This window comes from Channa argus, chromosome 19 (genome assembly GCF_033026475.1).
Source record: "Channa argus isolate prfri chromosome 19, Channa argus male v1.0, whole genome shotgun sequence".
NCBI lineage: Eukaryota > Metazoa > Chordata > Actinopteri > Anabantiformes > Channidae > Channa > Channa argus.
In genome coordinates this window covers 17,146,786-17,173,393 of record NC_090215.1, presented here as the reverse complement: position 1 = coordinate 17,173,393, position 26,608 = coordinate 17,146,786, and the positions used below count along the sequence as shown (strand labels likewise).

The following is a 26,608-nucleotide window of genomic DNA, read 5'->3' as shown; positions in this document are numbered from 1 at the left end:
TTTTTTTTTCCCCCGTTGAACATGTTTGGTTAAAATGTAGAAATATTATGCACATGTAAAAAAGGCAAACTTGACAGGTAAATGAGCTGCAGTTTTATTGCCTTCTCATTAACGGTGTGCAAATGTTCTTGCACAAAGACATTAGGCAGTATATGCTCTTACTGAAAGGAATCCTGATTATACTCTAGTATGTTCTATGACCATATTTTCTTACTTTCTTTCTTTTTGCTTTAAAAGTACTGTATAGGAATGTATCTAAGTACTGACAGCCTCTTATGAACATAGTATATGTAATAATAGTAATAAATGAAACATAATGAAATGTCACAAATACTCGTATAAAGATACATATCATATATTTGAGTTCAATGAATTTCATGTTTCCATTGCATAGAATAAAGCACTTAAATGACTTTTAGCATTTGCACATTTTCCTTCAATCAACCGTTTTGCTCTAAAACATAGAGAGTATCCTTCATATGCAGCTCTGAATGAGGGTCATAACCTCAGTGGACCTTTATTGAAAACTTAGAGGCCAAGGTCCAACAAACAATGTAAACACAACAAAAATATATTTTTTTAATGCACATTTCTATGAGTAAGTAAAAAAAGAAAAAAAAAACTATAAAATAATCTAAAAATAAAACTTTATCTCATAATAATCTATACAGTGTTGGCAGCATGTGTTCTACGCTACTTGTGTTTCTCTCAGCCTAAAAATATTGTTAACATAATATTTAGTGTTTACAGTAATAGCTCTAACAGCTTGGAAGCAGCTGTAACGGTGAAATAATTCAAATGTTCAGTCAGAAGGACACGTACTGCTAACAAGCCTCCTAAATTATTTCTGTGTTTACATCCCACTTCGATGCAGAAACAGCGTCAACAAACACCTGTCACCTGTCCGATTCTTCAGTCTCACGTCCTCTTTCCTTCATTGCACGTTGCATAACACTGAGGAGTCGCTGTGATCATATACGCCCCCAGTATTTTGTTTAACCTCAGCCCCCTCGGAGCACGTAATGACCGTAATTCCCAAATGAAAGCTCCGCACAGGTGTCATGTCTCGCCCTGCGGGGACACATTTCCTCTGTGCTGCTCGTTGAGGACAACGTCGCTGTTGGAGGCGTCGGATATCCCGCTGTCCACAAACACGGAGCCTGCAGACGACAAACGCAATCAGCCATTAATAGCGATAAAGTATCGAGACACGTGCAGCACAGACGTGCTGAACATACCGCTGCTGTTAGTGGCGTTGCTGATGACCGAGGCGCTTCGGGAGGCGGACTGGAGAGCCGAGGTCATCGCCGTGGCGACAGACGGATTCCTGTAGTTGTGGGTGGCCGTCCGACTCCAGTCTGTAGAAAAGTGTATTCGAGTTTGTTCATTTGATAGAATGATTGGTTATTATGGTAAAATGTTAATGCATTTCTTTCTCAGATTTTACAGCATGCAGCAGACAATGCTACTCGGGAGTTCAAGCCCCAGGTGGAGACAACTGCCACTGGTTTGAGTCTTAGGCCAGGTACTCCGTTATGTTTCTTAGGCTATAAAGTAGCTCAACTGCTTCCATGACTCAATGCTGTATAAGACCCCCGTCATCTAAAGTCCTATTGTTCTGAGAAAACTGAGACGCACCAGTGCTTTCGCTTTGAGCAGCATCTTACCCGCCACAGATTAAAACTCAACGCTTTAATGTTGTCAGTCACATTGTCAGAGTTAATGGAACTGATTTCGGTGCACACCTGAGTTTTCAGCCAGTCGCAGTTTCCCGCAGCAGAGATATGTCCTCCACTGCCTGCGGACATTCTCCTTCGCAGCACAGTGGAAAACAAAAATAAAGAAACCTAGACGGGAAATGAAGAACATTTAGGCCCCTGGGTTAACTTCAACGTGGGTGTGTCATTTTGGAGTAGAACTTAGTTTTGTTTTACAAGTCTCACCTTGCAAAGAGTTGAATATAGTGAACAGATAAACAAAGGGTAAGTACAGGGGTCCCCAGGCAAACAGAGCGAATCCCCAGGTGAGGCCGAGCAGCACGATCAGGCCAGCGATGCTGCGCAGGTCAGTCAACACTCCCCTGTTGGGAGGCTGGTTCTGGGGGTTCTGCTTCTTGATCCTGGACAACTGCACCAGCACAACGATGAAGATCACCAAGCACAGTGCAAAGATGAGGAGGAAGTAGGCCACGACGCCCACATAAAAGGCGATGCTGTTACGCAGCCAACAGCTGTACGGGGGACACAGAATAAAACAGACTCTGCTTAGTGTTCAACGTCCTTCCAGGCTAATTTACGATGGCCGTCAAACAAAGGTTTGAATGTTTTAGCACCACAAACAGATCACATCAAAGACCATAGATTGTCTCCTTCCGCCTCTAGTGGACAAATAGTGTAATAGCAGCAGTGAAACAAATCCACTGATTGAATCTCACATAAGTGTTTTAACTCAATTAGCTTAACGTGCAAAATGTATTATTAGTGGTTCCCTGCTTTGTTTTTTTTTTTTTTTTTTACAAATTGACATGATGCCATACACATACATGCTAAATCCTGAATGTAAACAAGTCTGGATACACAATAAATAACACTGGTAGTTAAAATTTGAATGTAACTTACAAGTCATCTGAACTGCCGTCGGTGTATTTTCCATATGTAACCAGGCCATAGTTATTTTTGTCCACTGATATTATAATGATCACCACAATAAGAGGGATACCTGTAAATACCACAATATTAGTAAGCAGAACCATCGTGTTTGCAACAAAATTTGTTTAAGCAGAAATTGGAAATCTAAAAACCCAAATCTCACGACATAAAAAAAATAAAGTGCCACCGTTATCCACCACGTCATTGGCCGAGAAAACACTGCACTAACATTTAGAAAACTGCTTAGATCTTCTTAGATCAGTGTTGAAGTACCTACCCCAGCCTACAAGTGCAAACTTGAGCATATATTTGCTAAGGTATGGGGTGAAAACCCGGACAATGCTCAGGTACATGTGCAGGGCCTCCAGTCCTGCCCAGGTAAATGTTGTCAGCAGGAAGTAGTGCAGGAAGAATGCAGTGCTGATACATAGCCCAGTTGCTGGATAGAGGGCCAACCAGCCATCCAGTAAGAAAACTAGGTTGAGGAAGAGAAGGGAGATGCAGAGCTGGACAAGGATCTTGGCTGGAATATCCCGCATCAGTTTTCTGCAAAGGACAAGTGTGTTAAAATAAAAAATATAGGTGTATAAAAAGATTTTCATGGTGTGTTTTGTAGACCAAGACCAAACAGGGTGGACAGAATATTTAAATCACAATTTTAAGTTGTATTAGCGATGTAAAGAGGTTACTTCTTACTCAAATGAAAGGTATGTTAGAAGGGTGACGGCAAGAAATATGGCAGAGATTCCACAGCCGATGTAGGTTATGAAAGTGAGAATTTGTGCTTGCTGACGATCAATTGTTTCTCCTCTGGACAAATCCTGCATTTTGAACAGGGCGCACACAAATAAACACATGATGAAACTATGTAAAAAGACGAAAAGCTGGATTTTGAAAATCACTACGACAACTCTATTACTGGCTGTATATTATACAAACTGAAACACAGAGACGAACCAGCAGTATCGCAAATGATGTGAGATGGTTGCAGCTGCAGGTTGTTGCTTCAAATGTGGAATTTACAACAGAGCAGCCGGCAGAGCTCCAGCCTCCTCTGCCACCTAAACAATACAAATACCACAAACAGATATATTCAGACCGGTGGGAGTTTTGCTCTTGACCAACTTCATTTTGCATTCATGTGCTCACCATTTAGAGTAAAGTCCCAGAATACACAGGAGGCCACATAGTTTGCCTGGAAACCAAAGACAACTTAGCAATAGTAAGACAAAGTTTGAATAATAATTACTGTTGGATGTCAAAGCACTTTATAAACCAGGACCTTTACAATAACTCCTAACTATTATTAACAAAGAAATAAACAGTAAGCAGCAAGGCCAGAAGTGCCTTTATTACCATAATGTTTTAAACCACTTTTAACCAATATTAATTAATTTATTATTTTATTTGTTTTTAATTGGATCATGAAAAAAAAAATAAGATGTTGATGCCTTTGTGCACTCACATATACATGGTCAGTGTTTTGGATGGTAAAGATAATGTTTTCTGTCAAGTTGCTTATTGACATGTTGGAAACACTGGAGCCCAGGACTGGGCTGATAATGGTTTGATTTGTTAATGAAGCATCCTGCAAAAAAATAAAGAATAAAAATTATTTTACATATACAAAAATGCTACATGTAAATTAATAGTTGAACATTATGTGACATTAATGTGACAGTACCTGAAATAGAGAAGGTCTGGTGTAGAACGTGAACTGGACTCTGCTGGCCTTTTCTTGTTGCTCAGGACTGAGCCCCGATGTAAGGGAGGACGGCAAAAATACAGAACCTAGCGCAGGCGCTGATCTCTTGAACCGGGACCTGCTAGCTTGGAGCTAAAAACACCAAAAAAGCAAAACAAAATACAATTACCACAATGCGGTTGTAAGCCTCTGCAAACGAGCCAAATTGCAGTTTACATGCATAGCTGTCCAGACTCATATTCTAATCAGTTCATCTACGAGTCTAAGTGGATGTTTGTGCCAGATGTAATGAAAATCTGCCCAAACTGTCCGATAACGTGTTGGCGAGAATGGGATAAACGTAATGTGTTTGATCTTTGACCTCTAAAATCAGGTCATTTTGAGTCCTTTAAAACATTTGCGTCAAATTTGATTCAAGGCACTACTGAGATATCGTGTTCACAAGAATGGACAAATTTGAGGTCAAAGTGTGTAAACCTTTGACCCCCGAAATCGAATCGGTTCGTCGTTGACTCAATTTTGAAAAGTTTCCTCAAGGCGTTCCTGAGATATCGCATTCACAAAAATGTCTATCGCCAGTGTGGATGCATAATACGATTAGGAAATAATGCAAATATTAGTACTTTCTGTTGTCTCTTTGTTTAAAGTCAGAAAATGTCTCTGACATTGTTGTCAGAGATTCTTATGTTTGCATTTACAAACATTGTGTTCTTCACATGAAATTTAATAAAACCAGAACATGTGGGCTACCTGGACATTCTCAGTGTTGAAGATGTCTACAGATGTTGCTGGAAAGTCGGACCCATCCACTGTCCTAACTGCCAGAACCAGTGAATTTGAGGAAAGGATGCCAGTGTCACCATTGACATTCAGCTTAACACTCAGATCATCTACTAAGTGAATAAGCCTGTAAACAGCAAAGATCACAGAAACAATTTCAACAAGTCAAATCTATATGAATAATGTATGCGTGTATATGTTAGTGTTGTTGGGGGTCATGTGAGCGTTACCTGTTGGCAGATAGTGACAAGGCCCCCGGAGCTGCACTCATCAGGTTGCTGACAATTTGTATGGTTTTTTGTCCCACTGCCTGAGAAACTGTGGGAGTATTCAGAAGCTTCTCCAACTGCCCGACCAACTGTGCCACCTGCAAGACTCAATAATATATATATATATGGTTAACTTCAAACTGATATATTCAAAACAAGGAACAACTCCAATAGTAGAGTCAGACACAGTCTTTTATGGTAGTTGTGACAATCTTGTTTAGGTAAATGTTCTAGCTACAATTTGAAATCCATGTAAATTTGCCAAAAAAAGAGGATAATTTCGTTCTAGGTAGCAACACATAAAAAAAAAAAAAAAAGCATTTTCCAATAATCCATGAATTTCAAATTCTTAGAAACAAGCCTTGATAAATTTGAACCTAACGTCAATAAGGATTCCAAACTAAGTGAAATGCTTTATGGTTTTTTTGTTTACCAGATGGTGCATATTTCTAAAAATCAGTAACTTTACCGCAGAGGAGTTGAGCAGGGATGCGTTCTGTGCTTGACTGAGCAGATTGTTTGCTGCTTGGTCCTGTGCACTGACGGTTGTTCCAGTACCTTGGCAAACAGAACACCAAAAACCATTAGTTTCAAATTCTGATACGCTGTACGTTGATCGCATTATTATCGTTAAGCAATTTGATAAGTTATTGCTAATCCATTTATTTTGGTGCAGCTTTCTGTGGACTTTTTACTCAAAGTAGGATCTTGGGTTCTACACTTGACTTACCAGTCACTGTTGTGGTTGTGCTGTTGAGAGTGGTGGGTTGGAGAGTTGTTGTGGTAGATGCAGTACTGGTGTTAACCTGAGTAGGAAATGGTCCAAGTGTTGTTGAGCTCATGGTTGGAGATGCAGTTGTTATATTGGCTTGTGGTGCTGTTGTTGTCACAGGTGTACTATTGTTAAAGCTGACGCCTGCCGTCACATTCTGGTTAACATTGGGGAAGGTGCTGTTGCCAGTTGTCGTAAAGTTGTTGTCATTGTTGTTAGTTGTCAAGTTGTTGTGAGTCACACTCACTGTGGTGAGATTTGTTGTCTGGTTGTATAGTGAAGCTGTTGTGGGTGTAGTGGAATTGTCAATAGCAGCAGTGCTGTTGACTGTTTCCGTCTTAAGAGTCTCATTTAGCTCTGTAGTATTGGTAGACACTGTTGTGTTTTCAAAAAGAAGAGTGGTGTTCTGTTGTGTTATGCTGATGGGTGTAGTAGTTATGTTAATGTTATTTTCTGTTGTTGTGTAGTTGTTAAAGACTGTAGTTGCATTGTTTACTGTTGTATTATTAACAGAGGATGTAACTGTTGTGTTATTTGTTATATTTGGACTGATGGTAGGTAATGTTGTGTTTCCTTGCGGAGCAGTTGTGTTGAGTTGTGTGTCATTGTTAGTGGCTACAGTTACATTGTTCACTGTTGTATTATTGGGAGATGGTGTAACTGTGCTGACTGTTGCATTAATTGTTGAATTTGGACTGATGGTAGGTAATGTTGTGTTTCCTTGCGGAGCAGTTGTGTTGAGTTGTGTTACGCTGATGGGTATAGTGGTTGTGTTGTTTGGAGATGCTGTGGTTGCTGTTATATTCTCAGTTGTGTCATGGTTAGTGGCTACAGTTACATTGTTCACTGTTGTATTATTGACAGAGGATGTAACTGTTGTGTTATTTGTTATATTTGGACTGATGGTAGGTAATGTTGTGTTTCCTTGCGGAGCAGTTGTGTTGAGTTGTGTGTCATTGTTAGTGGCTACAGTTACATTGTTCACTGTTGTATTATTGGGAGATGGTGTAACTGTGCTGACTGTTGCATTAATTGTTGAATTTGGACTGATGGTAGGTAATGTTGTGTTTCCTTGCGGAGCAGTTGTGTTGAGTTGTGTGTCATTGTTAGTGGCTACAGTTACATTGTTCACTGTTGTATTATTGGGAGATGGTGTAACTGTGCTGACTGTTGCATTAATTGTTGAATTTGGACTGATGGTAGGTAATGTTGTGTTTCCTTGCGGAGCAGTTGTGTTGAGTTGTGTTACGCTGATGGGTATAGTGGTTGTGTTGTTTGGAGATGCTGTGGTTGCTGTTATATTCTCAGTTGTGTCATTGTTAGTGGCTACAGTTACATTGTTCACTGTTGTATTATTGACAGAGGATGTAACTGTTGTGTTATTTGTTATATTTGGACTGATGGTAGGTAATGTTGTGTTTCCTTGCGGAGCAGTTGTGTTGAGTTGTGTGTCATTGTTAGTGGCTACAGTTACATTGTTCACTGTTGTATTATTGGGAGATGGTGTAACTGTGCTGACTGTTGCATTAATTGTTGAATTTGGACTGATGGTAGGTAATGTTGTGTTTCCTTGCGGAGCAGTTGTGTTGAGTTGTGTTACGCTGATGGGTGTAGTGGTTGTGTTGTTTGGAGATGCTGTGGTTGCTGTTATATTCTCAGTTGTGTCATTGTTAGTGGCTACAGTTACATTGTTCACTGTTGTATTATTGACAGAGGATGTAACTGTTGTGTTATTTGTTATATTTGGACTGATGGTAGGTAATGTTGTGTTTCCTTGCGGAGCAGTTGTGTTGAGTTGTGTGTCATTGTTAGTGGCTACAGTTACATTGTTCACTGTTGTATTATTGGGAGATGGTGTAACTGTGCTGACTGTTGTATTTGTACTAAATGTTGTGTTTCCTTGCGGAGCAGTTGTGTTGAGTTGTGTTACGCTGATGGGTATAGTGGTTGTGTTGTTTGGAGATGCTGTGGTTGCTGTTATATTCTCAGTTGTGTCATTGTTAGTGGCTACAGTTACATTGTTCACTGTTGTATTATTGACAGAGGATGTAACTGTTGTGTTATTTGTTATATTTGGACTGATGGTAGGTAATGTTGTGTTTCCTTGCGGAGCAGTTGTGTTGAGTTGTGTGTCATTGTTAGTGGCTACAGTTACATTGTTCACTGTTGTATTATTGGGAGATGGTGTAACTGTGCTGACTGTTGTATTAATTGTTGAATTTGGACTGATGGTAGGTAATGTTGTGTTTCCTTGCGGAGCAGTTGTGTTGAGTTGTGTTACGCTGATGGGTATAGTGGTTGTGTTGTTTGGAGATGCTGTGGTTGCTGTTATATTCTCAGTTGTGTCATTGTTAGTGGCTACAGTTACATTGTTCACTGTTGTATTATTGACAGAGGATGTAACTGTTGTGTTATTTGTTATATTTGGACTGATGGTAGGTAATGTTGTGTTTCCTTGCGGAGCAGTTGTGTTGAGTTGTGTGTCATTGTTAGTGGCTACAGTTACATTGTTCACTGTTGTATTATTGGGAGATGGTGTAACTGTGCTGACTGTTGCATTAATTGTTGAATTTGGACTGATGGTAGGTAATGTTGTGTTTCCTTGCGGAGCAGTTGTGTTGAGTTGTGTGTCATTGTTAGTGGCTACAGTTACATTGTTCACTGTTGTATTATTGACAGAGGATGTAACTGTTGTGTTATTTGTTATATTTGGACTGATGGTAGGTAATGTTGTGTTTCCTTGCGGAGCAGTTGTGTTGAGTTGTGTGTCATTGTTAGTGGCTACAGTTACATTGTTCACTGTTGTATTATTGGGAGATGGTGTAACTGTGCTGACTGTTGCATTAATTGTTGAATTTGGACTGATGGTAGGTAATGTTGTGTTTCCTTGCGGAGCAGTTGTGTTGAGTTGTGTGTCATTGTTAGTGGCTACAGTTACATTGTTCACTGTTGTATTATTGACAGAGGATGTAACTGTTGTGTTATTTGTTATATTTGGACTGATGGTAGGTAATGTTGTGTTTCCTTGCGGAGCAGTTGTGTTGAGTTGTGTGTCATTGTTAGTGGCTACAGTTACATTGTTCACTGTTGTATTAATGGGAGATGGTGTAACTGTGCTGACTGTTGTATTTGTACTAAATGTTGTGTTTCCTTGCAGAGCAGTTGTGTTGAGTTGTGTTACGCTGATGGGTATAGTGGTTGTGTTGTTTGGAGATGCTGTGGTTGCTGTTATATTCTCAGTTGTGTCATTGTTAGTGGCTACAGTTACATTGTTCACTGTTGTATTATTGGGAGATGGTGTAACTGTGCTGACTGTTGCATTAATTGTTGAATTTGGACTGATGGTAGGTAATGTTGTGTTTCCTTGCGGAGCAGTTGTGTTGAGTTGTGTTACGCTGATGGGTGTAGTGGTTGTGTTGTTTGGAGATGCTGTGGTTGCTGTTATATTCTCAGTTGTGTCATTGTTAGTGGCTACAGTTACATTGTTCACTGTTGTATTATTGACAGAGGATGTAACTGTTGTGTTATTTGTTATATTTGGACTGATGGTAGGTAATGTTGTGTTTCCTTGCGGAGCAGTTGTGTTGAGTTGTGTGTCATTGTTAGTGGCTACAGTTACATTGTTCACTGTTGTATTATTGGGAGATGGTGTAACTGTGCTGACTGTTGCATTAATTGTTGAATTTGGACTGATGGTAGGTAATGTTGTGTTTCCTTGCGGAGCAGTTGTGTTGAGTTGTGTTACGCTGATGGGTATAGTGGTTGTGTTGTTTGGAGATGCTGTGGTTGCTGTTATATTCTCAGTTGTGTCATTGTTAGTGGCTACAGTTACATTGTTCACTGTTGTATTATTGACAGAGGATGTAACTGTTGTGTTATTTGTTATATTTGGACTGATGGTAGGTAATGTTGTGTTTCCTTGCGGAGCAGTTGTGTTGAGTTGTGTGTCATTGTTAGTGGCTACAGTTACATTGTTCACTGTTGTATTATTGGGAGATGGTGTAACTGTGCTGACTGTTGCATTAATTGTTGAATTTGGACTGATGGTAGGTAATGTTGTGTTTCCTTGCGGAGCAGTTGTGTTGAGTTGTGTGTCATTGTTAGTGGCTACAGTTACATTGTTCACTGTTGTATTATTGGGAGATGGTGTAACTGTGCTGATTGTTGCATTAATTGTTGAATTTGGACTGATGGTAGGTAATGTTGTGTTTCCTTGCGGAGCAGTTGTGTTGAGTTGTGTTACGCTGATGGGTATAGTGGTTGTGTTGTTTGGAGATGCTGTGGTTGCTGTTATATTCTCAGTTGTGTCATTGTTAGTGGCTACAGTTACATTGTTCACTGTTGTATTATTGGGAGATGGTGTAACTGTGCTGACTGTTGCATTAATTGTTGAATTTGGACTGATGGTAGGTAATGTTGTGTTTCCTTGCGGAGCAGTTGTGTTGAGTTGTGTTACGCTGATGGGTATAGTGGTTGTGTTGTTTGGAGATGCTGTGGTTGCTGTTATATTCTCAGTTGTGTCATTGTTAGTGGCTACAGTTACATTGTTCACTGTTGTATTATTGACAGAGGATGTAACTGTTGTGTTATTTGTTATATTTGGACTGATGGTAGGTAATGTTGTGTTTCCTTGCGGAGCAGTTGTGTTGAGTTGTGTGTCATTGTTAGTGGCTACAGTTACATTGTTCACTGTTGTATTATTGGGAGATGGTGTAACTGTGCTGACTGTTGCATTAATTGTTGAATTTGGACTGATGGTAGGTAATGTTGTGTTTCCTTGCGGAGCAGTTGTGTTGAGTTGTGTGTCATTGTTAGTGGCTACAGTTACATTGTTCACTGTTGTATTAATGGGAGATGGTGTAACTGTGCTGACTGTTGTATTTGTACTAAATGTTGTGTTTCCTTGCAGAGCAATTGTGTTGAGTTGTGTTACGCTGATGGGTGTAGTGGTTGTGTTGTTTGGAGATGCTGTGGTTGCTGTTATATTCTCAGTTGTGTCATTGTTAGTGGCTACAGTTACATTGTTCACTGTTGTATTATTGGGAGATGTTGTATCTGTGCTGACTGTTGTATTTGTACTAAATGTTGTGTTTCCTTGCGGAGCAGTTGTGTTGAGTTGTGTTACGCTGATGGGTGTAGTGGTTGTGTTGTTTGGAGATACAGTAGTCGTTGTTATATTTTCTGTTGTTGTGTCGTTGTTTAAGACTGTAGTTGCATTGTTCACTGTTGTATAACTAAGTAAAGGTGTAACAGTGGTTGTTGTTGTGTTACTTGTTGTATTTGTACCAGGTGTTGATTCTGATGTGTTTTCAAAACGGGCAGTTGTGTTCTGTTCTGTTTCACTGGTAGGTGTAGCAGTGAAGGTGGAAGGTTCAACTGTAGTTAAATTGGAAAGTGTTGTATTGTTTTCAGCAGGTGTAAGTGGTCCAGCACCAGTTATATTGTGCACTGTTGGGTCACTTGTAGATGGTGTCAATGGTCTACTCGTGGTTCCATTGTAATTTGTTGTGTTACTAGAAGGGATTGTTGTATTGGGAGACGGTGTAGATGGCAAGTCTGTAGATACTGTACTGTCAGGGACAATCCCAGTTGTGTTTGGTGAACTGGTTTGGAGGGTGGGTTGTGCCGATGACCTCTGTGTACTGTTGATTGCTGCAAGCGGGGTCGTCGTGTTCGGCTGTACTGTTCCTTCTGATGTGTTCGTCTGTGGAGCTGTTGTGTAGGTTTGTTCCGTTGTGTTGGTCACGGAGGGTGGTGTGGCTTCAGCAGCTGTAGTAAGGCTGGTGTTTGCCAGAGACGAAAGCTGTGTCGTGGCTTGTGGGGTTGGGGCAGGGTCCGCGGGGCAGTTGTTATTCAGAAGAACAGCAAGTGTCTCACTTGCCCCACTATGAAAGAACAGACAAACCTTCAACTCTTCATCACAGGCCCGTGTTTTGTTGATTGATTGCACGTGTTTAAAATAGTCTATTATAATATAACATTAAAAAAAAAGACATTTGAAAGGAATAGTTGTGTTACCTTGCCAAGCGTGTGACTCCTCTATCATGTGCACTGTAAATATGAAGGTACCACTAGTAGTAAAGTTGCGCATTAAGACAGTGTTTTTCATTTACCATTTAAAAAGTGTGGGGTCTGGTTGGCAGACGTCAGAGCTCTGCAGGGCACTGGATACCCAAGTCCAGTTGGATGCCAACAGAGTATTGAGAGAAGAGCCAGAAGGACCACAGAGCACTAAGGAAAAATACAGGAAATTTACAATTAAATTAAATCAAGCATGATTCAGACGTATAGGTCTCATAGCAGAAAAAACACATGGCTGCAGTAATATTAGTCATAAACTAGAACATGCAAACTAACCCAAGCTTGTAAGAGGGGTTTCGATTCTTATCCGAGTTGTGTTGCCAAAAACTTGTTGCACAAGTTTACTCAGAGAGCAACTATTGACAGGTCCAGACATCTCCAGTATCACCATGCAGCTGGACAACCTTGAGCCAGAAGACAGATTTGACCACATACATTGTCATTACAAGGGCATTCAAGGAGTCACTGTATCCTGTAAACAAATATTATCATTCTCTCAGTCATAAAAAGACATTTTTAAAGTAGGAGGAACAACTAACAGGAGAAAAAAACATGTCTACCTCTGTTGTGTCCCGTGACATTCTAAACGAGCAGTCTGAAAAAAAACATTGAATCAAAGTTATAAAATACGCGTGACAGCTCTCATAAGACAAATCAACATCTGATAGATGGAAACGGTTTCGTAAGATTTCGGGTTGGTAGCGAGCAGTAAATCTTACCTTGTAGAGGCTTAGAATCTGTGCAAAATCTCCACATAGTGGCCTGGAAACAAATTACCCACAAGTTAAACAATTACCAACACAATTCTTTCCTGCTATTCATCCAGACATCTTACAACTTCTCTTCCAATTACGTTTTTGGTTTTTTGGTTTTTGCTCTGTTGAAGCAAAGATGGGCAGAAAGACACCCCAAACCAAACTCGTTCTGAATTTCAACATGGGCAACAGGCGTTATTAGTGATTCAAACTGGACAAAAACTTACTCGGTACACGTGCCGACTACACGAAGACTTGACAGCTGTCGAATAAATTCATATGGTTATAATATAGTTTGTATACAACAGGGAGTATGTGTGAATCATGCGGCATTGCACCTACCAAGCGTTGTAGGAAGTTAACATCAACAGAAACGCCATCAATATTTATCCTTAGGGCAAAAAACTTGCCTACAAAGAAAAAAATAAAAGCACATGAGTTTTTAATACATTGGGATATGACCAGATAAGCTTTTTTGCTTTCTTGCTGAGAGTTAGCAGGGGCATAGTGACACGGGGGTCTTGAGGGGTTACTGGCCATCCCCAAAGTCTGATAAGGGGCCTGCGGTGGGGGATATAACTGGGTGCCGTAGTCCAGCAGCTCTTCAGTTAGGATGAGTGTCACAGCATAAGTATAATAGAAAAAGAGTATCGTGAAAATTATAACTGTAACTCTAAGGTTATGAAATGAATCCGATTTTCAACAAACACACTCGAACCAACAATGAATTGTCTCAACCCACTGTTGATGGCTGATGGAGTTTAATTAGCTAATCCAGGTTGAGGACTGACAGACATCCACTATCAGTAGAGGAGATTCGTTGTTGGTTTTAGTGTCTGGACATTGATGGAAATATGATTCATTTACAAAACGATGACATAACCTTGAAATACTGTCTGTTGTAGGTATAGATATGTTTGTAAAGATTTCTTATGCTCATCCAAAGCTTTTCAGAAATGGGAAACTCTGGATCAACGCAGCTTTATTTCTCTCATGACTGTCTAAGCACATTTTGAATGGTACCATCAAGTACCTGCTGCACAGTACGCAGTACTTTCCATTGAGTGAGCATGCACAGGCTGGTAAATCTGATCCCGGCTAATTGGCAACGTTTTCACGTACTGGCTTCAAAGATTGTTGAAATCGAAGGCAGGGGAGAACTTGGGAGTTGGCATTAGTTAAGGTGTCGAGTGAAATGTTTTGCCTCCAGCCTAATTCTGCCCACACCAGAAATGATCACCATAACATAGGAGGTGTTTACACTTCACCTGCCTTTGGTGTTTTCTCATCCAACACCCAGCAAGACAATAAGCATTGTCCCAAAACCTCAAAGTTTGAATAATGCAGGGGAGCTTGTTATGAATACATACAGTATGAGCACACGTACATTTTGCCTGACATTACAGTGTAACACATATTATTCTGGCTTGTTTTCTTACTTGCAGAACTACAGGAAGCAGTGCAGTCACAAAAGCGAGGTGCTTCCCCTGAGGCACAGAGACACATGGTTAGAGCAGCAGAAGCATCACTGGGTTCCGGTGAATATATTGAATGTCTGTGGGGTTTTTTTTTGGTACTCACCATTGCAGGAGTTGGACTGAGATTGTGGATTTGGGTTGGAGTTTAGCTCTGCCAGGGAGCTGGAAGATATACATCATGATAAGACATAGGAGACTCATACGTAGGCATGTACAATGTACACAGAACAAAGTTTTTGCTCACCACGTAAGGCTAGACTGTCTATTAGACTGACAGATATCGACCAGCGAAGACGTGGATGTACACCTTACAAATGCACCACTGGAGGGCTCCACGTTCTCACACAGATTTCGACCTGATGTGAACAAAATTTTCAATGAGCATGCCGTTTGTACTGCGTGTGTGGGCGCATGCTTGTACCACAGTCTTTGTGGTTTTCGGTTGGCGGGGGGCTTTAAAATGTATTTGTGGGGATGAGATCACTTCCCAGTTGTTCAACAAGTAGTGATAAAGGTTAAAAAACGTTCGTTGTGTGTTTAAAGGGCAACTTCCCAATGGTTATTTTAAACTTGCCTAGTTTCAGGAAGTGCACTTTGAACTTTGTAACAGTTGTTCTGTTAGGCAACAACATTATTCAGATTTAAGTTAAGGTTTTACTTAAATGTTTTTTTTTTTGTGTGTGTGTGTGTGAGTTCCTGTTGGTGTTTTGCATGACTCCACCGGCAAATTTGTATTTAAGTACTTTATTCTCACTTAATCAAAGCATGGATGCATCCTACATGTATATAAAATGGTCTGTGTCACTTCCAACCTTCAATAAACAAACTAAGAGAAATTGAATTGCACATGCTCCTTTAATACTGCAATGAGCTTAGTACTGTGTGGTTTTCTGTAAGTGGGAATATTACCGGGTAGGTGACCAGTAAGTGCTTACCGACTCTCTCCACTGCTCCTACGATTGTTGCTTGTATTTGCTGTGATTGCTGCAGTGCAGAGGCTCCAGCTGCTTGCAGGTCACACGGTGAAACGGCACGACTGGACTGCAACAGCACACCGCACGTCGTTTGGCTGTGAACAAACATTTCCCACCATTGTTAGGAGCTGCAGACTGAAGTACTGCACATGCAGCAGTTAAAAAAAACAAAGCCAAAAACCCAGCTGACCTTTTGGTGTTTTTTACGTCGCAGGACACATCTACTGCCTGCAAAGAGAGAGACACGTTGTAGCCGCCTTATGGGAGAAATTTTAATGTGGAAAGTGAAAGACCGGTTTGCAGGGCATACAGACCTGAAGCTGTGTTCCACCCTGACACAAACTGCTACTTGCAGACTTTCCACTACAGTCAAAAGCCTTTGACACCTGAGTAAAAGATGAAGAGACAGAGGCCGTTACTGTGTTGGAGGTGGTGAAAGCTTAACACAAACTGTCCACATGCACACAAACATTTTGTTGTGATGGATTAGCGTTTTGGGTTTAAAATGAAGCAATGAGCGACGTTAAAGTGCAGACTGTATATATCCCGACCACAGTGCCTCATTAATTCACTGCTAATTTATAACAAGAAATCCTGTTTCTGAAAAGTTTGTATTTGTACATTTATATGGAAGCTGTAAAATTTCCTTTTTATATAAGAAATGCACTGGCTGGTCAACTCCTTAAAAAGTTTTTCAGCTAGAAGCAGACAGACGTTTTAATATATATATATATATATATATATATATGTGTGTGTGTGTGTAAGTACTTCCTAAACTACGGCAAAGGGGAGCAATTTAAAAATCTGCGAAGTCACTGCCACTCCTTCTTGTATCTTGGCTGTGTGCTTAGGGTCGTGGTCCTGTCTCGAGCACTCGGGAACAAGATTTCATCAAGGATGTCTCTGTACATTGCTGCCTTCATCTAGTCTCCCTCCCGCTGAAAAACATCCCCGCAGAAGGATGCTGCCACCCTGGGAGCTCGGTGCCAGCAGGCGAGGCAGGCCGCTGCTTGGGGCCCAAGGCAGGTAGGGGGCCCCCCGAGGGCAGACAAAAGTGTTTGCAATGACACCACCAGACAGAGACCTCCCTTAGAGGACCCCGAGTCTCACTCTGTTGCAAGATAGTGATAAGTGGAGCGGCGGAGACAGTAACCCTTAAATATAATAACCCAAAGAGCGTTACCTAAATGCTGCTGGTGTCGCTGTAATTGTGGTGAAGAGACAGTTGAATAACAGAAGGTCCACTGGTATCACATGGTTTCTTTTGTTTACTTTGACATTTAACACTAGCTAACGTAGCTAAGTAAGTTAGCACAGCAGCCTCCGACCAGAAGTCAACTTGTTAGCTCAGCTAGCAGGCTTAAGATAATCAGCTAACTCGGACAATACTTTTTCTGCTAAAAATTGATTACATTTGGGTTTAACTTTCAAACTATGAATACTAAATTATGGCATTTAGTCTACTATAAATCACTGATGTATTACTGTAAGTTATTGTGCTAATGTGTGCAGTGTTTTGTGATTATTTTATTGTATTTATCACATCTTAAGCATCGTGGTTTTATGTTACACAAATTTTTTTGTCTAGGGCCCCAACACACTAGGATTGCCACTGCTGCCACCACCACACTTTACTGTAGGGATGGCGTTGGCCAGGGGGTGAGCGGTGCCTGGTTTCCTCCCGACATGATGCTTTGCATTCAGGCCAAAGAGCTCAATCTTTGTTTCATCAGACCAGAGAATTTTGTTTCTCATGGTCTCCGAGTCCTTCAGGCGGGCTGTCGTGTGCCTTTTACCGAGGAGTGGTTTCCGTCTGGCCACTCTAACACACAGGCTTGCGGAGATGGTTGTTCTTCTGGAAGGTTCTCGTCTCTCCACAGAGAAACCCGGGAGAACTTTTTCAGGGTGACCATCGGGTTATTGGTCACCTCCCTGACTAAGTCTCTTCTCTCTCAATCGCTCAGTTTGGCCAACCGACCCACACATTACTCTCGTTTCTTGAATTTAGTTCCACATCAAACGACCAAATGTTTACAATTGTATCACAGGGTTGGAATGTTCTGCAATTTTGGAAGGAATTAGTTGCTGCTCCTACAGACTAATCACATGCCGGCAAGACTTGTTTGTGACAATGTAGGGGTGGAAACAAACAGTTATTAAAAAAAACCTGCACAGTCAGTGACATAAAGTTTTTCTCTCACCATATTTTTCACAACTTGTTCATTTATATTCCCCGTTTGAGCTGTCACACGTATGGACATCCAAAAGTAAGCATCTGCAGAAGGAAATATAGTGGTAAGGCCTCAAAAGTGCAGAAATGAAACACTCCGATGGGACAAAAGGTGAATATTTCTTACTGTCATTTGAACAGAGTTGGCTGATGTCACAATTTACTAATGGAGACCCTAAAAGCACACACAAGATGAATAAATTAAACATATATAAAATTAAAAATGTAAAGCTTTTAAGTTTTGTTTTCTTTTTAGATCATTAACACAATGTCACACTCGCCCTATAATGCCACACCCACACAAATATGCACTAAGTGCGTCTGCGTCAGACCGACCTGATGCAAGTGATGTTCCAGGTGGGGTTAGGGTGGCAGAAGGCGTTGAGATTGAAGCCATTGGCATACTTGAGATCTGATTGGCTGGGCGGATGTCAGAGGGCAGAGTTGAGCTCACAGATGGCGACGTGGCGCCTGTGGGAGATGTTTGATAAGTAGTTACCGGTGAAACTAGTACTTGTTGGATGGTAGTTGTCTCTGTGGTGCCAGAAACAGCTGTGGAAAGCACGTGGGTGCCGTCAGATGTCGGCGAAACAGTAATGGAAGCTGCACTTTGTTTCGTTATTGGAGCCACATCAGATGACCGTGTTACAGATGAATCCTTGGTGGGTGGATGAATTGTTTTGCTGACTTAGTCAAGATGAGCCCCTGTTTCACTGCTGCAAACTGCAGTGTTGGCGGTGGATGTTGAAACTATCAATCTTTTACATTGATTTTTTTAGGTAAAACTAAGACATAAGTTAGAGTTTGATTATTGTTTTTTTTTTTTTTCAGGAAAGGTAAATGCTGAATAAAAACTGATCACAGCACACTAAATTTGTGGTTCAACCAAATTGAGTTCTCTGTGTGACAGTAACATTTTTAATGAACTCGTACACTCACTTTTGAATTACCCGAAAAAAATGTTTGGCCCCCTCATTCATTTTAGATAGGATGTTATAATGAACTCCAGTATGACTCCACTACCCACTATGACCTCAATAATAAACAGAGAACAGAATTATCATCTGTCTGACAGTTTCAACTTACAAACTGAGAAATTATAACATTGTTAAAGTAGAATTCATGGCAGAGCCGCTGTATTGGATTGCATTAGATTGTACCTAATAAAGTGGCCATTGAGTGTAATCGACAGACAGAATGTCCAAAAGTAAGCCCAGAATGAATATATATTTTATGATATAACATGATTCAATCTATATTTTTTAATAATATCATGGTTCATCTTGTCCCAGTATCTCAGTTTCATCAGAGAATTAGTCTTGTTCGGCGACAACAGCAGTTTGGAGAGTGAATCTTTATAACTTCAGCTGAAGTGATAAACAACTGAGCACCACATGCACTAATCAAAATATCTGAACCTGGTTACTTGCGAAGGTGACAGTATATTCTTTTTATAACATCTGTACAAAACTATCTACAGTATATCCACATAACTTTAGATTAATACATTAATACTTTTTGTAATCAGTAAAAAGTAAATGTTCCCTGCCAATGAAACAGTATCACATCTATAACAACTAAAGTGATATTAAAGTGCAATTTGTTTGTTCCATCATTTATGTTAATGTGGCATTATGTTGGCAGAATGACTCACCTGTGACCACAGAAATTGGATTATTCACGTTGGGCGTTGTCAGGACAGGATTTGAGGTAGATGTAGTTAAAGGCACTTCTAGCACAGAAAATAAGGAAGTCAGATAATAGTCAAGAGAAACTGTCTGTTAATCTGCTTTAAATCTGCTTTTAATGCTTTTATATAGATTTTCACATGTGAGCAAACACAATTATGGAGTAGCTGCACAATTAGTCACTTGTAGAAATGTGTTAAAATCACACATACGGGTACGAATGAGTACACAATGCATTCAGACAAATACACTCAAAATACGTGTGTGTTAGTCGTTAAGTCACCTGGTAATGCAGTAATGCTTCTCTGAACACGAGCCTTGTGTCCCACCCGTCGGTCTACCAGACACAAAAACATGCAACATTCAACATGCCACACGCTTTATGAACATGCACAACTACAGCATGTAATCAAGTGTTAAAGATGAAGACAGTGACATTAATAAGTGTGAGCTTGTCCATTCACCATCACAGGAAGAGCTACTAAATGACCAGTTACTAGTATTTGGGTTTTTCTTTACACAAACTGGATGATTCGACTGGATGACAAGTTATCCTTCCATAATCACGCTGATAAGATTTTAAGCAATCTGAAAATCAGAAAATCTGAAAATCTTTCTCAGTCCACATTTCTGAAACCCACATTACCCTTAATAGGTGGAGCAAGAACTCGTCCTTCTAATTTGCCTGCTTATTGCACAGCCTCTGTTAAATGACAAAAGCAATGCGGCCACAAGTACACCTGGCTCTGCTTTATCAATCTTAATCGCTCCTCTCCCACAGGTCACTGTCAAGGGACGTGAATGCCATCGAGAAGAACAACAAAGAAAAAAATGCAGTCAAACCGACTGAGTGTCGTTCATACAGCTGAAGTCATTAGACAAACGTTTTACACAGGGTTGCAGCTATTTATAGCAGCCAGTTCACTTATTGTGTATACCTGTATTGTGTATACCTGTAAATCTCCCGCTAAACTACCATCGTGGCGATACAGTATCTTAGTCATTATTAGTAAATGTCAGAAGGATGGTCAGGACGCTGACACAGACTTTGCTTTTTATTTTACAATGACAGCTGTTTTTGCATGTCAGTCTCACCACATAAGAGGTTGGGGTCTCTCTGTGTGGCACTGGGACTGGTCACCCCCCAGTACTCGGAGTCCCAACCGACCACGGTGCCGTCCTCACAGAGCCCGTGGTCATCCAGGTCTGCCCACATGCGGAACAAGTAAAGTTCGATTACCCCGAGCTTGGCTCCTGGGGGGTGGTTTCTTTGGCAGCCCAGCCACAGGGACCTGGAGGGGGACATAGCCTTAGCGGCAACCGCTTTCTCTGCCACTATTTCCCAGTCAACCTGAAACATTTTACACAACTTGTGTTTGTAACATGACAAGCAAAACATTTTTTTAATCATGTAAATATTAATTCAATCCATTGAGCATAAAACTTAAAAATCTGCAGATTTTTTACTTCAGACCTGGCCAAAATGTGTCCTTGAGAATGTAAAAATAAATAATAAATTAACATTTACATAAAACAATTACCCAAATTGTTCACTATATTAAATCATTTTATACATTTTTTTCCAGAATTTAAAGATTGTAAGCTGTTGTAAAGCACTAAGCACTAAAGCTAAGCACTAAGCTAAACACAGCTAACGTGCTGCTTAATGTTCATCTCGTACATTCTTAGACTTTGTAGCGTGGTCAATAAATAGAGTAGTTTTACCTTTGATACTCTAAATACCTCTTGATCAAATAGTACTAATGCTAAACTACTTTTATCGTGTAGTAATATTACCTCCAGGCTAAAGGACTTGCTGTGTACATCCCTTCTGAGACACACCCTGTGCCAGTCTCTTGGGGACAACCGGAGAGGAAATCGGTGTCGGACCCTCAGCAGCCACACATACAGCGCCTCATCGTCTCCCTCCAGACCCAGCTCAGGCGTTGGAGCGTAGGCCGGACTGTAGGAGAAGGCCACCCAGGATCCAGGGACCACCACATACAGGTGGACACACACAGTCACCTGATAGAGCTGGGGCATGCTGACCCTGTCCCGCAGGGCCCAGTGGTCCTCACAGCCATTTAATACTGCCTTAGTGTCCCCTAGGAAATATCCGAGCACTGGAATGGGAAAAAAACTGTCACTTAACATATGTAATAGCCTCAGCCGGTGCGTCAGTAATATGAATGCTCCTTTTACACTATATGTGATGGTCCCTTATTTGTTGTGTGCATCAAATCAATCATGGGCTGCTAACAGCTAATTCTGCATACTGAAATAACATTTATTGGGTCTGATGCTCTTTCAGTCCACTCTGTCCTGAACAGCAGCAGACGCATATACATGTAAAGGGCAGGTAAAGGCATAATGACTTCACTTTTCCTGGCAACATCTGCCAGGGCTGAATGCAGGTCGGCTGTAAGTGTGGGATTTTAAATTAAAAAAAAAAAAAAAAAACCCTGTTCCTTGACTTACACTAAGTATATTCTCCTTCTTCCTTTTATGTAAATTACAGTAATTACCTGTGGGTGGAGCAGGTGCCAGCAGCAAAAGCCAGGAGACTAAAAGGAAATGATGTGTCCATCTCAATTGTCCTTTAAAGCCATGCATCCTCCTAAGAACAAAAGCTGTCATGAATTTATTAGAAAAGAAACAATTGCTCATCCTGGTGGTTTAATAGAGGTTTATTTGCTTTACTCACAGCTATGCCAAGTTCGTGTCAAGCTTCTTTTGGTCAGAACAGTAACTTATTTTTAGTGTTTGCCAACTTCCTTATCTCATACTTGTGTAAACGCCTTCCTTAATTGTACAGTCTGTGCTTGCTGGATGTGGATCTGATGAAAGCGGATCATTGTTCCAGTTGTGAGATGGCACAGAAATCCCTCTTTAGCTTGGAAACTAAAGCGATCTAATATTATCTGTGGCTTTGTCTGCACTAAGGGATTGACTTCAGGCCAAGGCAGGCTACAGCAGACTGAGTTACACCTGACTGTCGTCACACCTTTTCCAAGTCCAGTTTCCTTTGTAAAGTTATACAAAGATAAAGGATACAGTATACACGCTCCAAAAAAGGGATAGAAAACTGATGTGACACACTTTTTTACCCCGTTCATTTGTTTTTTCTTGGTAATCTGCTGCTCTTTCACTCTGCAGTTATCAAATCTGCACGTTATATGTTAGGTGATTTACCAATTTGCGGGCAGCACAACATGCTGACATCTCAATTTTCACATATTGTCTAGTAAGGCTTTGGCCAACGTGTAAGCAAACAGTTGCCTTTTTACACAGAGCACTGATCATATGAAAATGTTGCTGACTGCGGCTTTCGCAGCCATGACAAAACATTCAGGTCAAGCTGCAACACTTACTCTATGTTTGCAGCTGCCCAAGCAGACATGCAAAATTTGAACCGAGTATATTAAAAACACTTCCACGGAATCAGCACCAGGTCATTTTACAAATGTGCAGGTTTTATGCATTTAATCATATCAGTTCATTTCACCACATCATGTTTCTATGTCCATTCTCAAAATCTATTTTCTAAGGCAGTTATTATTATTTTTAGCATTTTTATTAGCTACATGTATGTGGACTCGGTTGTATTTTCTGTTCTTGCTACAATGTATTTTAAAACATAGCTTAACACTATAAGACCCTTTACGTAATATATATACGAGTACACACGTAGGCTATGTCTTATAGCACAGTAATACATAGCTGTATGAAGTTTTTAACTTTTCTTGGGGCATTAAACTGTATTTGTCAACAACTCTAACTTCACGTGGAGACACTTTCAGTAAATGGTTTATAACAGGCCCAACATTAACACTGCTGGTTTTATTAGTGTCACGGAGGGTCAGCAGGGCCACTGACCAGCAACTGTGTGCAGAAGTGGTAGAAGTACATAAACTCAATACTACAAGTAAAAGTACAAGTACCACAAGTATTAAGCAGATTTTCTAAATGTTACTACACTAAGAAAACAATGTATTTTAATCAATACTGGTTATGGTAATTATTTAAAAACTTGTACAGTAATTGGTAAAAAAAATAAAGGTGAAAGACGGAGCTGATTTGAACCACTTTATATCCTGACAGGCGGTTAGCCCACAGTGACACATCAGCATTTATTAGCTCATATCACGTTTATAAAAACCATGTCGTATTTTTTCTTATCAAAATCTACAGGTGGTATTAATGTTGCGGCAGATCTGTTATATTCCAGTTACCGTGGGGCTGCTTTAAATAAACGTAATAATAAATTACCTGCAGTAACTGTGCTATAAAAAGTCTTACTTCGTCAATAACATAAGGAGTAATAACTCATGTTGTCTTATTAATGATTTAGCAAATAAAGTGTTCAAGCTGTTCCCATAGCAATTTCCCAGTCCTTCCTTCTCCTGTGTACTATTGTAAATAAGCAAAACTTAATTATAACTAAGTACAACAGCTACAACTGTACATACAGTGTTTACTATATATATTATGTATTAACATGTCTTGTGTTGGCACCTCAGTAAAAATAGTAGGTCAGTGGTGATTTGGAAAATTAGGTGAGATTTGTATGAAAACACAGTTCCTTTAGTTTCACTCAGCTCCTATTTTAACCTCCAGCTCAATCCTGCACTTTAATTAACACAACCGCCGTCATTACCAAGCAGTTGAAGCAACGCGTGCGTATGTGGGCTGCATTTGTACACATTACTGTCTGTTGACTTTTCTGTAATACAGGGAGTGTCAGCAATTACTCAGAAGCTGATTTTAAAAATGTCGATGTGCCGGGTTTGCCAGTAAAAGCATGTGACACAAATGTTACATAGTTTAAATTATACACAGAGATATGACATAGATACAGTCAAGTCATTACTCTTTCTAGAACTGATCTATGTCCAACGGCCTTGAGAACATTGTCACCTTTCTGACCTTATTACAATACTTTTTGATGCTAAATAGATTTAGATGTAGTAAAAGCTGATTTATTATTCCTCATGTTCAATCAGAAACAAATACCATAAACACCTAACTATGAGGATGTGTTTATGATTATCACTTGTGTCACACCAGAAAAAAGAAACAAGTTATGAGTCCTTGTACGCCTACTGTTGATACAATACTTGTCTGTTCCCACACTCTGACTCTCTTTGAACTGAAAACACTGCACAGACATTTCAAGCGTTGGTTGTTAGTCTTATTCTTTCCCAATCCTCTATTGTCAGGGCCACTGTTTAGTGTGGTTGCAAAGATTAAAGCTCTTTGTTAGTGTCATCCACACCCTGTCACACAGTCACATGAAATATTCAAATAAAGAAAATGACTTACCTTCTGCTTTATAAAAGCATCCAGGGAGTCTGTTCCTGTTTATCTGTAAATATGGATGAATTCTACAGAGGAGGACACGTCCTTATCCCTCTAGTCGCACAGTTCACATGTGTCTCCATCATTCCCGCAGTCTTCTTTACCTGTCTTTCCAAAGTCCACAGTTCCCACCGTCGAAGTCTCTTCACAGCGTCTCTCAGTGTTTTTGCCTCTTGTCTTGTCAACGTCTCTTCTTCACTTGTCTCGGTCCTCGGTTAATCTTTTTTTGGTTGCTCCTGTATCCACCTGTCTATTACACAAGAGCATCTGCAGCGCGTGGAGGTGCGTTCAGGAAATCACAAATGTCTGAAATGTGAAATCTGCCTGCAGGGGACAGTCGACACACTCCCACAGAGAAGGAGGAGCAGAGAAGACAAATATAGAGGTAAACATACTTATCATACATGTCATAGCATATGACATAAACATATCGATATAGGATCTATCTGTATAGATATCTACATGTGACTATCGATCCAAAGCTTTTTAAAACATCAGAATGACTAGAGGGCAGCAGCTGGTAATACAGGATGCAGAGCCAGACAATTCCTGGACAGAGTATTAACTTTATCTGGTATGTGTGTGTGTGTGTGTGTGTGTGTGTGTGTGTGTGTGTGTGTGTGTGTGTGTGTGTGTGTGTGTGTGTGTGTGCTTGTGTATGCTTTGGTGTCTATGCCAGACCAGTAACATATGCCAAAAATGGGTAAAATTGTATACATTAGCAATGCTAAATTCAAGCTGACAAACCGGTTAAACATGTTTTATCTCTCTCTCTTTCTTTCTCTTTGTGTTGTACTTTCTCACACACACACTGATGGCAAGACAGTGAATCTGTAGAATGGCATCTGACGTTGAATGAACCAAAACAAGAACAGCCTCAGGGTAGAAGACACAGCTCTGCAAATCTCAGTACTTCTTAACCCTCCTCTACCATCGGTCTGTGTGTGTCTGTGTGTGTCTCAGTGCGTGAGGAGGCATCTGGATAATTAAAGTAGTCGAACACTGAACGCAAGAGGGCAACAAAGACCAAAGGGATATTTCTTTCCACTGTGTGGATCGAGTGTCAGCCTTTGTTCATTTTTACAGAGGGATAACACACAACAGATCAGTGGAGCAGAGCAGAGCGTGTCACTGCTCTCCTTCAGTGACACAGCACTTTTAGGTGGGCCGCTTGTCAGCGCGTCAGTTCATGCACTCGTATTCGGCATTTTTAGTTCCTCTGTTGCAGCGAATATGCCCTGAATTTTTTTCACTTGAAACCCCAGTGCCTGTCTGCATGACCGAGTGAAAACAATGAATGTGTGTGAACGGTTGTGCAGAGGAGCAGCGACAGAGAACGGATCATTCAAACTGAGCTCATCGTGGTACAGCCCAAAGCAGGGGTGGCTGGTCTGAATACGTCACAAAGTGTGTGTGTGTGTGTGTTTACAAATCACATTTAGTCTGAATAAATGAATGTAGGGGAGGTGGGTGGTTTTAACATTACCACTGCTGGTCCATGGGGGCGTGGTGCAACTCATTATGACCTCAAAAATAAACACATCGAAGAATCATCACCTTTCCACCTTTCACGTTTCAACATAAAACCTGAGGTGAGCACATGGCTGTGGACGGTGCACAACCCCTTGAACAACCCCACAACCACTTATATTTGAAAGAGTTCCAGTACAACCGCAGTCTGTGACTACTGAGTAGCTCCACTGGAGCAGCTGGGATCAAGGGCCTTGCTCAGGGGCAACTCAGTGGTGTTAATCAGAGATGTGCAAGCGCTGCTTTTTCCACTTTTCCCCAAAAGGTTTTATTCAAGACCACTGCAAGAGACTAAACTTTGCATCTCTAAGCATTGGGAAATCACTGACACCCTAAACTT

General features: G+C 40.6%; 1 protein-coding gene across 1 annotated transcript; it reads right to left on the bottom strand.

Annotated features, from left to right (window-relative positions):
* Window positions 1-339: 339 nt before the first annotated feature.
* On the bottom strand, window positions 340-25,046 carry adgrg2a (adhesion G protein-coupled receptor G2a). The gene is made up of 36 exons (XM_067486757.1): window positions 24,703-25,046; window positions 21,906-21,997; window positions 21,178-21,503; window positions 20,476-20,731; window positions 19,664-19,717; window positions 19,347-19,424; window positions 18,029-18,163; window positions 17,820-17,867; window positions 17,664-17,737; window positions 15,777-15,848; window positions 15,653-15,690; window positions 15,424-15,557; window positions 14,733-14,844; window positions 14,592-14,650; window positions 14,450-14,497; window positions 13,353-13,420; window positions 13,238-13,272; window positions 12,975-13,017; window positions 12,816-12,850; window positions 12,532-12,659; window positions 12,288-12,405; window positions 6,133-12,059; window positions 5,872-5,960; window positions 5,364-5,500; window positions 5,104-5,260; window positions 4,333-4,485; window positions 4,114-4,236; window positions 3,798-3,843; window positions 3,606-3,709; window positions 3,345-3,469; window positions 2,926-3,194; window positions 2,619-2,718; window positions 1,944-2,230; window positions 1,746-1,847; window positions 1,239-1,358; window positions 340-1,160 (listed from the first exon to the last, which is right to left on the bottom strand). Exons 2-36 carry the CDS (start codon window positions 21,991-21,993, stop codon window positions 1,060-1,062), a joined length of 9,789 nt encoding a protein of 3,262 aa, XP_067342858.1. The 5' UTR covers window positions 21,994-21,997; window positions 24,703-25,046; the 3' UTR covers window positions 340-1,059.
* Between the last annotated feature and the right edge of the window lie 1,562 nt (window positions 25,047-26,608).

What these genes read in the sequence shown, in the direction of transcription:
- adgrg2a (XM_067486757.1), bottom strand. Translation starts at nt 21,993, where the DNA reads ATGCATGGCTTTAAAGGACAATTGAGATGGACACATCATTTCCTTTTA. An exon ending in GACGTAAAAAACACCAAAAG is followed by an intron (nt 15,558 to 15,652) that starts GTCAGCTGGGTT and finishes GTTTGTTCACAG; the next exon opens with CCAAACGACGTGCGGTGTGC. An exon ending in CCAGACCTTCTCTATTTCAG is followed by an intron (nt 4,237 to 4,332) that starts GTACTGTCACAT and finishes ATTTTTTTGCAG; the next exon opens with GATGCTTCATTAACAAATCA.